Source organism: Pelophylax lessonae, assembly GCF_965119305.1.
Source record: "Pelophylax lessonae genome assembly, chromosome: 4".
NCBI classification, from domain to species: domain Eukaryota; kingdom Metazoa; phylum Chordata; class Amphibia; order Anura; family Ranidae; genus Pelophylax; species Pelophylax lessonae.
In genome coordinates this window covers 136230506-136247046 of record NC_138771.1, presented here as the reverse complement: position 1 = coordinate 136247046, position 16541 = coordinate 136230506, and the positions used below count along the sequence as shown (strand labels likewise).

Sequence of the window (16541 nt, the reverse complement as noted above, 5' to 3'; positions counted from 1 at the left end):
GTTCAACCCCCCCCCCCATTGAAGGAAGGTTAAGATCCAAGCCACTGAAAAGGAGTGAGGAAGAACTCCAAGAGACTCACACCATGTAAAGTACGTCTTCCACGTACAATGGTAGATCTTCCTATTGGTAGATTTCCTAGCTTTCAACAGTGTAGGATTTAAAAATAACAAATCAGCGAAAACAGAGAAAAGTGCAAATATTCCAAAAATGCAAGCTGAACAGTGAAGATAAATCACTCTTATCCCAACATGGTAAAATTTTCATATAAAGCGCAGCGCAAAATAAATCTAATAAGGGAATAGTCCAAAAAGTCCCAGAAGATCCATAACGTGCATAGATAGAAGATTGGCCAAGCTCCTCCAACAGTGAGGTATACACCGAGCTCACCTGAAATGACTCAATAAACGCTTATCAGGTGGTACCAAATAAGTCCAGGCAATCAGGACATATGCAGGGGGGACTCTCCAAAAAAGGATTCAGACAGACAAAAACACATGCAGGGGAACCTCATCATATAATCCAGACTCAATCCCGTTCATCAGTTGTAAAGGACAACATGTAAGTGCTCTCCGTTTAATATATTATTTAATGTAGATCAATAAAATAACACTCACATGGTCCAATAAATAAATCAGCCTGGAAAGCGCCTCACGGATGGCATGGGCGGTGCCGCTGCAAAGGATCGCAGCTTACGGCATCCAAGGCAGAAAGGATAGCAGCAGGTGACAGGCGGCTCCACCTCCCGAACGCGTATCGTCCAACAGGACTTTGTCAGCCGGGAGCCGCCTGTCACCTGCTTCTATCCGATTGTCCCAAGAAGGGGCCCACGTCCACCCTAAAACCCTCAAGGGGGAGAGGGGGGACAGCTACTCACCATACCAGGAACCAGATAGGCACTGCTCCAGACAGAACCCCTCTCCATCTAAACGGGGGGGGGGGGCTGTCAGCTAGGAGGAACACTGCCGAGGCCCGATCGTTTGCAACCCCGCGAGGGGTTTAACTCGCAGGCCAGCCCTCGTCCAGTGGGGCTATTTTGCGAAGACCTAGCGTGGAGAAAATATTTTCTATCTAAAAAGATTTGCCAGGACCAAAGATCCCAGCAAGGAAATAGGTCCTTACTCCTGACTAGACAGAAAATAAATTAGTTGCTATAGCAGAAAGAGGGAGTATACCCCCTGGGACTGCCCATGGGTGTAGCCAGAATTATTTTCTGCCAAGTGTCCTACTCCTGTAGGGGGCAGTATAATCCAATGGTTATGAATATCAAGAGCTGTGTCAGTCAATGAATGAAAGAGAGAAAAAAAAAAGTTTTTGTAGTTTTTTTTGGAGCGTTTTTTCAGCAGAAAAAAAAAAACACTGAATGCTCCTAGACGATTACTTAGCATTTGCTAAAATGCTTTATTTTTTTCTTTATGTACTGAAAAAATCCTAATGCTCCTAAATGATTCTAAAAAGCTACTTCACGCAGGCATTAAAACGGTATTATCAGCATTTTTCATCCAGCGTTTTTTTTGAGCTTTTAAAAAACGCTAGTGTCTATGAAGCCTAAAGGTCAACTCTAGCTTTAGCAACTTGTTACACCTGTATTAAGGCCTCATTTACACGTTGTGTCCTGCATAGGGTAGCCATTTACTTTTCCATGTGTGCCACAGAAACCCCAGAGCCTTTTTGGGCATGTAGCATTAAACTGCATTTTTAAAACGCGTTTTGGCACGCTTGTAGCGTGCATGTCTCTTCTGCAATAAAAAAGCTTTCCTGTTCACATTTTTTTTTTTACATTTGGTTCCACTTTAAGACTGAATTCACACTGTTGCAGTGTTTTAAGGTAAATGTTTTAGGTAAAGACAGTCCATTCTTTTGAATCGAGCAGTAACTTAAAGTTGTATTGCTGACAATTCGTACCTGGGTCTGTCCAGCCATTTCAAGCCCAGCATCGAGGAACTCGTCAAAATCTTCACTGAATTTTCCAGAAGCAGCTGCCAGCTCCCCACTCTGGCCACGGGAAGCATGGACCACTTCTCCAGCAGACTGGTTAAGGTCCTCCGCTGCCTGATTTAGCTCACTCTGTGCCTCCTGGAAAGACTTGGTACTTGGAGGAAGCTAAATAGACAGTTAAAAACACACCTCTGTTATTTTTAAAATAAACGCAGGCCTGCACTGCATTAAAATGACGACAGTATACAAAAGCAACCATGAAGAAAAGGTTTTCTGCAAGCAGTACTGGAATTGCAGCATTCTTGGACTAGTAAAATGAGGACAGAAAATCAGAGAAACAATTACAGTGTGCTTGCTTTGTGAGGTCTCTCCTTAATGCAGAGTTTCGTTTTTTTTTTCACCCAGATAGAATGTAAAGAGCCTTCTAGTAAAATACTGATATGGGTAGTTTTTTTCAGGCCAATGGTTTGGGACTTTATGGGCTAGTATAGAGTCGATTATTGTGAAGTAACGTTTTTATTTCAAAGGAAAAGATAAAAAATATATATAAAAATTACATGTGTACAGTAATCACATGAGGTGTGGGTTATAGACCCATTGGTGATTAGTGAAAATAAGAGAGAAAAAAGGTGACATTTGTGATAGGTGACAATTGGTATGTCTCTCTATTCTTCACGCTTGCATGGCATGAAGTCTGTAGGGAGAGATATCCTTAAATTCCCACTAACAAGGTCTTGGGAACCAAACCCTCTAGTAAAATACTAACACGAGAGGCACATTTTAGAAAAAAAGCTAAGGATACTCCAACCAGTACAATATCTATCGTCCCCAATAAAATGTATTCATTGCTACAAACCTGGAGGCCTCTACTTTGTATACACAACTTTGCTTGTAATTAACAAAAACAGAATTGCATGAAATTCAGTTCATTGCAAAACACACAAAAACAAAGGGTGGTTCCTAGGTAAGGAGGGAGGAGTAGTAGAATTTTTTAATTGGAGTACACTTGTCCTTTAAAGTGATTGTAAAAATGTTTAGTTTTTTTGTTTGTTAATAAAATGTCTATTATAATGGATCTTTCTATTTTTCACCTTTTTGCATTATGGACCTGACAAGCTCATAAGGAGGCAAAATACACAAGGTTGTCTACAATTTTAATTCCTGTCTGTCCAGTGCTGCCATGGGAAGCCGCCTAGCCCCCCGCTCCCTCATCACTGGCTTTGATTGACAGCAATGGAGCCAATAGGTCTCAGCAAAGCCAGTGAGACCTGGAAGTGAGGAAGTGATGGAAGAGAAGAGCTGTAGACATGCACAGTGCTAGATCGAATGAGGGCTCAGGTAGGTAAAAGAGGGGGGGGGGGGGGTGAGTGGGGATGCTGACACCTAAACATTTTTTAACCTTAATGCAAGGAAGGTAAAAAATGTTTAGGCTTTACAGCGAATATAAAGCAAATTTAGGGAACAAGTTCACCTCTGTCGTAAAATTGTGTCTTAACCACTTCCATATCGGGCCATAGTAACATGATGCCGGCAGGAAGGGCTCCTCGATCCCCGGGGGCACGCAGCACGGCGATCAGGGATGAGGTTTGTCCCTCGGACTGAGCCCATCCCCGATCAAGGTAAAGAGCCAATGAAATTCAGCCGGTCACAGAATGTCAACAGAGAACACGGTAACTAGCTGTTACCGTGTTCTCCTCTTCACACACTGATCCTGTGTGAGGAGGAGATTGCGGTAACAGCTAGTTACCGATTATAGTGCACCCCAAAACACACTGATTGCCCCCCCTAATAAAGAGTACCTGTCAGCAGCCCATCAGAGTACCCGAGTACCTGTCACCAGCCCATCAGGGTACCCGAGTACCTGTCACCAGCCCATCAGGGTACCCGAGTACCTGTCACCAGCCCATCAAGGTACCCGAGTACCTGTCACGAGCCCATCAGAGTACTCTGACAGGTACTCCGATGACAGGTACTCGGGTACTCCGATGACAGGTACTCGGGTACTCCGATGATGTCTCCAGCCCAGAGTGCCCGAGTACCTATCTGCACCCCATCAGATTACCCGAGTACCTGTCTCTAGCCCATCAGAATACCCAAGTACCTCTCTGAAGCTCATCAGACTACCCGAGTACCTTTCTGAAGCCGATCAGTGTACCCGAGTACCTGTCTGCACCCCCTCAGAGTACCTGAGTACCTATCTGCAGCCCATGCCTCCTAGATTATGTGTTGGGGTGTTTGCTTTCCAAAAGTCATTTTGTGGGGGTTGCCATTGTCCGGGGGTTCCAGGGCCTTCAAAAGTGTGATTGGTTGTAATGAAATTATGTGTGTAATTTATGCTCCTAGAACACCTGACGGTGCTCCTTGCATGTTGGGCCTCTATATGTGGTTATGCTGTGACAAAGTCTCACATATGTGGTATCGCCATACTCAGGAGTAGCAGAACACATTTTGGGGTGTCATTTTTGCTATGTACATGCTATGTGTTATAAATATCTTATAAATTGATAACTTTGTGTAAAAAAAAAAAAAAAAGCGTTTTCATTTTCTTTCCTCATTTTCCAAAAACTTGTGGACAAAAATGACATGTTCAAAAGACTCTTCATGCCTCATAGAATATACGTTGGGGTGTTTGCTTTCCAAAATGGGGTAATTTTGTGGGTAATTCCCTTTTCCTGGTGCTCCAGGGCCTTCAAAAGTGTGATAGGTCGTTAGGAAATTATATGTGTAATTTATGCTCCTAGAACACCCGACTGTGCTCCTTGCATGTTGGGCCTCTGTATGTGGCCAGGCTGTGTAAACATCTCACACATGGTATTGCCTTACTCAGGAGGAGTAGCAGAATATATTTTGGGGTGTAATTGCAAGTATGCATATACTGCGTGTGAGAAATACCTTGTTATGCCAATTTTGTGTGTAAAAAAAATATATATATTTCTTCATTTTCCCAAGAATTGTGGGAAAAAATTACAACTTCCAAAAACTCACCATGCCTCTTGCTAAATACCCTGGAATGTCTACTTTCCAAAAAAGGGTCATTTGGGGGGTATTTGTACTGTCCTGACATTTCAGGGCCTCAAGAAATGATAGGCCGTCGGTACATCAGGTGTGATTAGGTGTGATCAATTTTCAAGGATTGACACCATAGCTTGTAGACTCTATAAATTTCACACAGACTAAATAATAACCACTAATTTGGGTTATTTTTACCAAAGATATGTAGAAGTATAAATTTTGGCCCAAATGTATGAAAAAAAATTACTTATTTAAAACAAAATGTGTTTTTTTTTCAAAATTTTCGCTCTTTTTTCACTTATATCACAAAAATAAAAAACCCAGTGGTGATTAAATACTACCAAGAGAAAGCTCTATTTGTGTGAAAAAAATGATAGAAAATTTGATTGGGTAAAGCGTTGTATGACTGAGTAATTATTCAAAGAGTGAGAGCGCTGAAAGCTGAAAATTGGTCTGGGCAGGAAGGGGGTGTAACTGCTCTGTATGGAAGTGGTTAATGTAGATTCTGGTTAATTCTGTACTTTTTTTATATAGACTAATGTTTTGGGCAAATGCAGTATTCCACAAACTTAAATACAAAAACCTCTGCATAACACATACAGTAAATTACAAGCAAGATAAATATTATAGAGTGCAGGGGCACTGTAAAAAAGGGGGACTATATCACATTGAGCAAGTATTTTTTCAATTTTAATCATTTAGCCAGTGTGCTACAACACTTACCGAATCCACCAAAAGCTTTTTGCTAGACTCTCCAATGCTCTTCAAGGCCATGTCCACATCCTTTTGCCCAGGAAGGCAATTCACACAGTTATTTAGTGAGTGAGATACAGCTTTGGCCACCTTCAAGAGGACAAATAGAATGTTATCAAAAGAAAACAGAAAAGTGAGTTTTTTGTTTCCACTATAAATTCTTTTCCTTGAAGTCCATTTGAAAGACATAGGAAACCATTCATCCTCAAGTTATAATGCCGCCTGGAGGTTTAAATATTGGCAAAAAAAAAAAGCTGTAGGTTAGCCCACGATAGCCTCTCCTACTACTAGCATCCCTCAGGTAAGTAGCAAAGCATGCAAGTATTGAGAAAACAAGCATGGTGTGTCCAGAGTAGATCAATGGACTCCAAGAAAAACTGGATTTTTGTCTTACCGCAAAAACGCTTTTCTCTGAGGTTCACTGATGGACACAGCTTCAAGTCTTCAGACCATTGGCCTTTATGCTCTCTCTCTAGGAGGAGGACTAGGCAGAAACCTTTTTGGTTACGCCCATGGGGCAGTCCCAGAGGGTATACCATCACTTCCTGCTGTAGGACTCCAGTTTGTAACAAGCAATGTCAGAAGAACAAATAATTCAACCTCAAAGAGGGGTGGGTGCTGTGTCTGTCAGTGAACCTCAGAGAAAAGGATTTTACGGTAAGACAAAAATCCAGTTTTCTCTTATATTCACTGACGGACAAAGCTTCAAGTCTTCAGACCACTGGGATATCCCAAAGCAGTGTCAACCAGGTAACAGAAGGTCAACTAGGAACAACTGGAGCTCACCACCGGGAAAAATTTTCACCCTCACGAAGCCGAAGCCTCTGCAACTGCAGCCTGCAAACTTTGCAGCCAACGATGCATCTGAAGATGCAAGTACATCCGCCTTATAAAATTTTGTAAATGTGTGTACAGGTGAACACTTAGCCGCCTTGCACACCTGAACCACTGACACGTGATGAAAGAAGGCACCAAGTACCCTCGTAGAATGCGCTTTAAACAGGGAAAGGAGGAACCTGACCCTTAATGGAGTAGGCCTACACCACCCTCTGCCTGATCCACTTGGAAATGGTCGCAGCAGATGCGATCTTCCCCTTACAAGGCCCATCCGTAAGAACAAAGAATCAAATTTTCTAATCGGTTCAGTCACCGCCAAGTACACCTGAATCGCCCTCACCATATCTAAGGAATGCAAGGCAATTTCCTTAGTATGTTTCGGCTTAGGACATAGGGACTGTAACACAATGTCTTCATTCAAATGAAACCCAGAGACCACCTTAGGAAGGAATGCCTGACAGGGTCGCAACACCACCTTGTCCCTATGAATCACCAAGTAAGGAGACCGACAGGACAACACAGCCAACTCCGACATGCGACGTGCAGAAGTGATAGCTACTAAGAAAGCCAACTTCTGCGACAAAGTGAGCAGGGGAAGTTCTTGAATATTTTCAATAGGAGGCTATTGAAGCACCGATAGTACCAAATTGAGATTCCACTGAGGTACCAGGGATCACACCGGAGGAGCCAGATGGCGAACTCCCTACACAAAGGTGTGAACCAAGGACTTCGCCGCCAGCGGCCTTTGGAAAAAAATAGCCAAGACGGAAATCTGGCCCTTGATGGTGCCCAGAGTCAAACGTTAATCTACACCTAATTGTAGAAACTCCACCAGATGAGACACAAAAGGAGAACTGAGAAACCCCCCACGCCATTAAGCAGGATGGAAGATTGGTTCCTGAGACAGATCTTCCCTGAGAGGAAGTTTCCAAGGGACGTCTGCTACCAGCCTTACCAGGTCTACGTACCAAGACCGGCAAGGCCAGTCTGGTGCCACCAGAATGAGTTGAATTTCTATCACCTCGACTCTGTGCAGCAGTCTCGACAGAAGTTGTATTGGAGGAAAGGCGTAAATCAGACGATGGAGTAGTGTGGTGAGTCCTGCGCTGTCTAGGGAGAACGATTTAGAAGGGTTGGTGTAGATCCCTGAAGCTGCTAGTACCAGAACTGGTAACCATACAGTGTCAAAATCATAAACAGGTGGGGGGTACTGCACTTCTGGGTAGATAATGTATGAACTGTGCTAAGTATTACTGCCTGTTACAATAAAAGAAGGGAACTATAGCATGTGTGGGTGGTTCAATATATAAATAAATAAGGTGCTATGTACAAAAAGTGCAAAATAAATCCGTACTTGAATAAATAATTTTGTGTGCTCCACAAAAATAAATCAGTCTGGGTGAAATATAGTCCAAATGGTCAGGGTAAGTGTTCAAGTGGGGGGAATTATCCACAGGTGCTGCTCCTTCACTTAACACCGTGCTTAGGGTGGTGGGGTGCTTCTCCTCAGCCCCTCTAAGTGTTCTAGCAGCTCACCTCAAGGTCTAAAGATAAAGGCCTTATAGTTAATCCAGGGGACTCCTCTCCAATCCTGTACCGTGCTTCACTAGGGCCAGATATCTGGGCTGCTGCGGGTGGGTTGGCTCCCTACTCCCTCTCCAGGCTCCCAGCGGTCTCAGTGGATCTCAAAACAAAGGCTCGAAATAGTGCAAGTATGTCATGGAAAAACGGGGTGCTTTATTTAAATAAGGTTAAAAACACTCACATTTGTTGAAAGAAACAAGCGCATATAGTAGCATCGGAGTGGGATCGCAGTCCCCACTTCCGCAATGTGCGTCACTTCCGGTCCGAGCGTCCCTACGCGTTACCTTAGGGTGGGACCCCACCACCCTAAGCACGGTGTTCGGTGAAGGAGCAGCACCTGTGGATAATTCCCCCCACTTGAACACTTACCCTGACCATTTGGACTATATTTCACCCAGACTGATTTATTTTTGTGGAGCACAGAGGACACTTTAATTTTGCCTACTATATTTATTTATATGCACCTGAGCACTTTATCTGTCACCATTACACTATTAGCACTATAAGTGGTTTTCTATTCTCTTATTTATTTATATATTTGTAGAGTGCCGTGTCAATATTTTAGCACTGTGTAATTATTTATTCAAGTACGGATTTATTTTGCACTTTTTGTACATAGCACCTTATTTATTTATATATTGAACCACCCACACATGCTATAGTTCCCTTCTTTTATTGTAACAGGCAGTAATACTTAGCACAGTTCATACATTATCTACCCAGAAGCGCAGTACCCCCCACCTGTTTATGTAAATCAGACGATACTGACCCCAAGGGGCCACCAGAGCATCTGCGGCGTCGGCCAGAGGATACCGAGGCCTTGACACGAACCTCTGCACCATCCTGTTGAGATGGGAAGCCAGCAGGTCCACATCGGGGGTCCCCCACCAAAGACACAGTTGATGAAAAACCTCCAATTCTCCACCCCCGAATTGTGCACAGCAGAGAGGGCCGGAACATATCGTTCTTCCCACCTCAAGATACCGGCGACTTCCCGGGTAGCCAGGGCACTCTTTGTGCCCCCTTGATGATTGACATATGCCACAGCCATAGCATTGTCCCATTTTATACTCACAGGGCATCCCTGCAGACGATCCGTCCATTGAGACAGAAAGTCTGATTGCCTGAATTTCCAGGATGTTGATCGGAAACCTGGACTCCTCCCAAGCAGTGTTAATTTTGTCGACTAAAATGTTTTCGTCTACTAAATTAACACAATTTTAGTCTACTAAAATACGACTAAAACTAAAATGGCATATTAGTCATAAGACTATAACTAAAACTAAATTAAAAATTTACATAATCAAAATTAACACTCCTCTGCTGGCCATTTCTAAATCGGCAACGCAATTCCATCCAGAGCCTGCAATAGCAGCACATTAAAGCTTAAACATGTATTGCACCACCGCATAAGCATAAGTAAGGGGCATCTACTGCTGATGGCCGTTAAGTTTTGTTCAAAACTGTTGGCATCTTTGCTTGTTACATGGAGGATCTCGCCCGGCCTGCGGGCATACCTACAATTACCGAATTACTGATGAAGGCACCGTTGTGCTGAGTTGCTTACAATCACTGCCTGCAACCCTTTTCAACCAGGAGAGATATTGGGATGTTCTTACAAGTATGCCATACCACTGGCCTTCAGGTAATAATGGATTCTGTGTTTCACTTTCCAGGACAGGTACAGGCCTCTGGGCCATAAGCCATTCATGGAGGTCTTTGCTTGCTTATAACTGTTTACAATGGCGGAGGTCCCGGGAGTATCATGGAATATTAGAGGTTTGAGCTCCCCTCTTAAACGTATGATAATATTTACGTGTTTAAAAAAAATCCAACCTGCCATTTTATGCTTTCAGGAGAAACTGCAGAGACCAAAACCTGCCTAAAATACTCGTGGGTGGGGAGAGGATACCACTACTCACACCTCCTTTTCCAGTGGGATGAGCATTTTGGTTCATGGATCCATTGACTTTCAGAAGTTTGATGTTCATGTAGATTCTGAGGGGAGGTTTGTCTTTACACTGTCGTATTGGGTCACTGCACTGTATTCTGGCTTGTGCATACATACCTCCTCCGTTCACGGTGGTGGTGCTCCGCCTCCCTGCTATCTTATTTGGAGGGGAAGCCGGACTTGCCGCTGATGATTGTGGGAGACTTCAACTGTTGGCTGTTAGCTGTAGCAGGTGAAAGCCGGATGGCTTGAAGTGACAAAAGTCACTGTAGACAGGCAGCAGGAACAGATCAAAGACTAAAGTTTCTTGTGGTTTTCTGCAAAGCAGGGACAGCAGTAGGGAGATGCATCCTCAAAGCTGCAGGGTGGGTAAGAAGACAAGCAAATGGGAAACTATCTAGCAGAAGACATCAGCACTCTGTCCCAAAGCATTAACCCTTCCCACAGAATTTTAAAGACCCATGTACTTAAAGTAGAACATGGAGCTTGACCTGGACAACATACACACAAAGCGAGTCTTCAGAGACAGGGCAAGGGCTAAGGCAATGCCAGTGGCTCTAGAAATTGCTCCGAGGCCAACTCTGTAACAGTGTCTGGAAAGTGTCATACACAGAACCCAAATCCAGTAGGGCACTTCCAAGCCATTCCTGAAATGTCCAGTGTAGTGCAGCTTACCAAAAGGCCAGGGTGAGAAAAATTGTCCCAGATAGTTGCAATCAGAAAGACCAGCTCTAGTAGCAGTGTAGAATAGAGTATTACTTGAAGAAAAATGTTAAAGAGTAAAAAATGGTGCAAGCAAAAAATCGGGTCAATTTTTACAGCAGAGCTGAAGAAAATATGTCCACACCCTTCGCTCACTAGCAAAAAAAAAACTGAAGCATGATTGTAGCAGATGGGGTTGTTTTGGACTGGCATATAGGTTGTTTGCCACAATCCAATCCTTCTGCAAGAGTCCTGGAAGAGTCATACAATCCGAAGGTGAATGATTTCCTGTGTCCCTTAATGAACAAGAAAGAAGAGTGATTTACAGTTGCATAACATGCAAATTAATGTCCCTTACTGTAATTTTTGAAACCTTTAGGTTATTAGATAAAAACTCTAAAGCAACATACATTACTACGTATTTCTGAATTATTTTTTTTTTTGTGACTGACCTGGGCCAGCCTTTGTTGAACCTCTGCATCCCCTGGAGCCACAAGAGCTTGCTTTGCTTCCTGGATGAGTTTAGCTGACCCATCCATCACATCTCTGGCTGAGTCCAGCATGTCACTGGCAGCTTGTGGATCACTAGTGGAAGCTGCCACCCCTCTAGCTGCCTGTGCCAAAGTTTTCAAAGCCAATGCAGTCTCTCTTGCAGCAACACCTAAACCGGAAAGATATATGAAGTTATTAAAAACAAATAATAGGTACATGATACAAAAGCATCATTACTGTAGGTATTTTTAAAGATAACCATTGAAGTGAGAACTCCAGCAAGATCACAGCTAAACATTTAAAATACATGCAGCATATAAATGCAAACCACAAAACTGGTCTTCTTCAAAAGAATAAATCTTTCGTCAGGTAAAGTAAACACACCTTTTGTTTACTTCATATGAATAAAAAAAAAAAAAATTGTATATATATATATATATATATATATATATATATATATATATATATATATATATATATATATATATATATATATATATACACACACGTTTGTGTAAACCACCTTCATATATACTCCCATGCTTATGGTGTAAGTGGAAAAAATATATTAACCACTTCTGGACAGGAAGAATTTGCCCCCTTAATGACCAGGCAATTTTTTGCGATTTGGCACTGCGTTACTTTAACGGACCATTGCACGGTTGTGTGACGCTGTATCTAAATAAAATTGATGTCCTTTTTTCCCCATAGAGTTCTCTTTTGGTGGTATTTGATCACCTCAGGGATTTTTTTTTTTTTTTTGCGCTATAAACGAAAAAAAAAAAGAGCGACAATTCTGAAAAAGAATAATATTTTTCACTTTCTGCTATACAACATTCCAAAAAAAAAAAATTTTTTTTTTCATCCTTTTAGGCCAATTTGTATTCGGCTACATATTTTTGGTAAAAAAAATTCCAATAAGCATATTTTGATTGGTTTGCGCAAAAGTTATCGCGTCTACAAACTAGGGAAAGATTTATCTTTTTTTTTTTTGTACTAGTAATGGCAGTCATCTGCGATTTTTAGCAGGACTGCAACATTGCAGCAGACAGATCGGACCCCTGTCCTGTCATTTTTGACACTTTTGGGTGGGACCAGTGACATTACTACAGTAATCCGTGCTACAAATATGCACTGTTACTGTAATATTGATACTGGCAGGGAAGGGGTTAACCTAGTGGTGATCAAAGGGTTAATTGTGAGCCTAGAAGAGTGTTTTCTAACTGTGGGGGGAGGATTTTGTGAAATGATCCATAGAGACCTGTGTTCCTATACAGAAGGATAACAGGCCCTCTGTGATCATTTCAGAGAGAACAACGGTCAGCTGTGTTAATGTGGGTTGCTGCTCTAGAAGGTGCTGTGCCGTTAAATAGTGATAAAGTGTATATAAAGAGTGCTACCCTATATTGGTTCTTTCTATTACCTCGGGTTTGATATTTCTTTTGTTTATATTCAATCAACCATAAACAATTAATACAAATAAATCAAATACAATGCATCTTAATTCACATAAAGCACATTATCTCAAATCTTCTTAAAGTTCTTAAGTCAGAAGGCATTCTATACATTAGGATAAAAACCCTGCTGTGTGTAGAAGCTTCCCCAGCACCCCCTAATACAAAGATGTCCATGAGGCCCTCAGCAGCCCGGGGACTCTCCCTCCCGATTGGCTGAGACACAGCTGTGGCGCCACTGGCTCCCACGGTTGTCAAAGTCAGTTAGCCAATTAGGAGGGAGAGAGGGGGGTCGGGGCTAAATTCCAGCTCCGTGTCTGAATGGACACAGAAAACTGCAGCTCAGGTGCCCCCATAGCAAGATGTTTGCTGGGGGGCACTCGTCAGGAGGGAGGAGCCAGGAGCAGCAAAGAGGGCCCCGAGAAGAGGATCCGGGCTGCCCTGTGCAAAATACCTGCACAGAGGCGGCAAGTATAACAGGTTTGGTATTTAAAAAAAAATAAAAAAATAAAGACTTTACAATCATTTTAATAGAGAAATAAAGTTCCATTGTGCTAAAGTGCCAAGTGCTGTAAACTCAAATGCGTTGCATATCGTGCTCCCCTCCTGTGTGCCCACTGACTAACCAGCTGCTATGGACTGTCAAGGACAGGAGTCATACGCGCTTGTGCAGATATCCTGGGTCTGCTGAGCTTTGTAGTCCATCACTCCCTAATTATTGGGCAATGGGATGGTCGTATATAAATGGCAGAGAACGATCCATATAGGGTAATTCCGTTTTAAAATAAAATCAAATGGTTTGAAACATATCTACACTCACCATACCATGGACCACTGGCTCCGCTCCGATACGGGTCACCTCCCACCCTGAGTGGGGGTGCTGTCAGCCAAGAGGGGACGCTGCAACAGAGGATGTTCCAGAGCTGAGGCGTCCAGGCGAAGAAAACTTCTCCGCAGGCTCGTCCCCATCCGTCGGGGCACCGTCGTGGCGAGGCCTGGGCAGACCACAACCTGCGCATGCTTGGTGGCCAAGTTGGGACACCATAAGGATCTAGATTATCCAGTGCGAGGCCCAGCCAGGCTGTCGTTTGTAGCTCTCCAGGAGGATCCCCCTGATACTAGCTAGTGATAAAGAGTACAGGCACACAGGAGGGAAGCACGATTTGCACTGCATTTGAGTTTACAGCACTTTAGCACGATGGAACTTTATTTCACTATTAAGAAGATTTGAGATAATGGACTTTACTTGAATTATGATGCATTGTATTTGATTTATTTATATTAATTATTGATGTATTGATGGTTGATTCATAATTCTGTTGTTTATATTCCACGAGGTAAAAGCACTTAGGAGAGCAAACACCTTGTCAGGGTATTTCTGATCTCGATAGAGGAAGCCCTTTAACAACCGGTGCACTAAGGAAGGTATTTGCAGTATGAAGGACCCAAAACTAGGAAGAAGTTGGTATAAGCAACAGGCTGACTCTAGTTTTAAGTTGTGTGCACAGCGTCAATAAGGGTTAAAATTGTCTCTTAATTTTGAAGAAATTACCATGACAGCGACTCCTCAGAAGCAGCTCAGAGTTAACATTTCGGCAGCTAATGGATCAGTAGCCACTAAGGCTGCAGGTAGAGTAGATACAGAATATGCAGAATAAAAAGGCACAGGAGTGGGTTTGTGGCAACTACAGAAAGAGTTAGCAAATAACTGGGCGATTTGAGCCATAAAGTTATGCACGATGACAAACACAAAACTCAGATGAGAAGGAAGAGGATTCAACATCTGAGCTTAGCGAAAAAAGACTCCAAAGATAAGATTGCAGACATTGGCCACTACAGTAGGTATGCTGCAAGCAAAGTTTAGAGCCTTTAGCAGAGTGAGCTGAGGGCAACCGGTAAGGGGGACTATGTCCCCCATGTCTAGAGTTGGAATTACAGAAAGGCAATGTAAGGTTTGGGTTACAAGGCAACGCTTCAGAATGACAGGCACCTGGCAAGAGTAAGAGGGACAGAGATTACCAAAATCACTATAGGCAAGTAGTAGAAACAGAAAATCAAAGTTCCACATGGCTCTTTGTAAAGTAGGAGCAGAAGTATTATGCTTACTTGACGCAGAATGGTGGGAAAAAGTACATGTGTGGGTGACACCACCCAGCAGAGGGCATCAGAATAGAATGGGTTAGATCGTTAGCCAGAGTTTTATTACCAAATTTTGTACTCACTGAGACAGAATTAAAGAAAATCTCTCTAGTGGGGGACAAACAGCTAGCTGTTAAATACTGGCATGAGCTAACCCTTTCCTGTTGAATCTAAAAAAATATTTGGCAGGAGTTTCACCTTATTGCTTGTTGGTAAATCCACATGCTAGCAAAACAAGGAGGAAAGCCGCTCAGGTGCAAGTTCAGCACTCGGTGCAGGTCAGATCCGCCATCCAAGCATATAGACATCCAAAAAAGAGAAAGACCGCACTCAGAGATGTTGAATGAAAATCAATAGAACTCCTTTATTCTCCATGAATACAGCAGACAGACAGTGCAATACAGATTAATCATAACCACACACCTTGAGACCTCAAGGTGTGTGGTTATGATTAAGCGATTTTTATCGTGAAACGCGTCAACCCGACACGTCTGTCCGTGTATTGCACTGTCTGTCTGCTGTATTCATGGAGAATAAAGGAGTTCTATTGATTTTCATTCAACATCTCTGAGTGCGGTCTTTCTCTTTTTTGGATGTCTAAATCCACATGCTCCCATGACAAGTAGTATTAAAACAAAGTAACAATACACACGACCCAAGTTCTGTTTAGTGGGTTTTTGTGAGTTTCAGCTTGATTTTGCCTTCCAGCTTATGTATTAATAGACTACAGGGGAATGATTTAATGCAATTTCTTTTGAAAATATCAATCATTATTTAAAAGGAAGTCACGATAAATCAATCGGACATTAATTCTTATCTTTTGTTGTTAAACAGTGTTGTGCATCATCATTCTTAACACTCCAATTTTGCATTAAAGTCAGACCACATCTCTGTTTATAAAACAATATTACAGTTTCAGCTAAGGCTGCAGATAAAAGCACTCATGAGCAGGTCTTTGGCTCTAAATACATACATTGGTGCCACTCTGTCTCGCTATTAATTCTTGCACTGTGTGCAGCAAAGCCTAAATAAAAAATGTCTACCTCCATCTTGTCAACACCAGAAAGAAAGAAGAAAGAAGCCTAATCTGCCTATATTTTGCTTTTTCTCTACCCTTCCTCCCCCCTCAACAACATGCTGATAAATTTAAAAAACAAAAACGAAAAAACACATCTTTAATTTTCATGAAGTATCTTTTCTTTTTCGCTAAGCACAGGACACAGGCATAGTCAGGTGGCTGAGAAATTTGCAGCTACCTTTGGGGGATTGGACATTGCTAAAGTAGGTCTCCAACTAATCCTTAGTTTTTCCTAGTGAACTTAAAGCTGAGTTTTTGTATTTATTAAAAGTCAGCAGCTACAAAAAGTGTAGCTGCTGACTTTTAATAAACACACCCACCGGTCCCAGGATCCAGCGATGTGGCCGGCGGGATCCTCGGATCTATTCCTCCTCCCCCCCCACAGCGCTGGCATCACTACCGTGGGCATCCAGCTGTGGCAGCATGTGGCGCCGGGTGCGCACTGCGCCAGTCGCAATGCGCATCCTGAGTTGACGGGCAATCTTCTGGGACCTGTGACGTGTCCCAGAAGATTGCAGGGAGGGAGAGGAGAACTTTCGCTTGAGCCACCTAGGCGGCCCGAGTGGAAGTGGAAGCGGGTACCTGTCAAAACTAGGACACACA

At 42.8% G+C, this 16541-nt stretch overlaps 1 protein-coding gene across 3 annotated transcripts in view; it reads right to left on the bottom strand.

The window, feature by feature from the left end:
* Positions 1 to 16541, bottom strand: part of TLN2 (talin 2) — a 477844-nt gene that overhangs the window by 120982 nt on the left and 340321 nt on the right. For all 3 annotated transcript variants that reach the window (XM_082253081.1, XM_082253079.1, XM_082253080.1), the window contains exons 28-30: positions 11228 to 11436; positions 5672 to 5791; positions 1904 to 2101 (exon numbers count right to left, since the gene is read on the bottom strand). In XM_082253081.1, coding sequence (XP_082109207.1) covers positions 1904 to 2101; positions 5672 to 5791; positions 11228 to 11436 — 527 coding nt within the window. The remainder of the gene's footprint in view (positions 1 to 1903; positions 2102 to 5671; positions 5792 to 11227; positions 11437 to 16541) is intronic.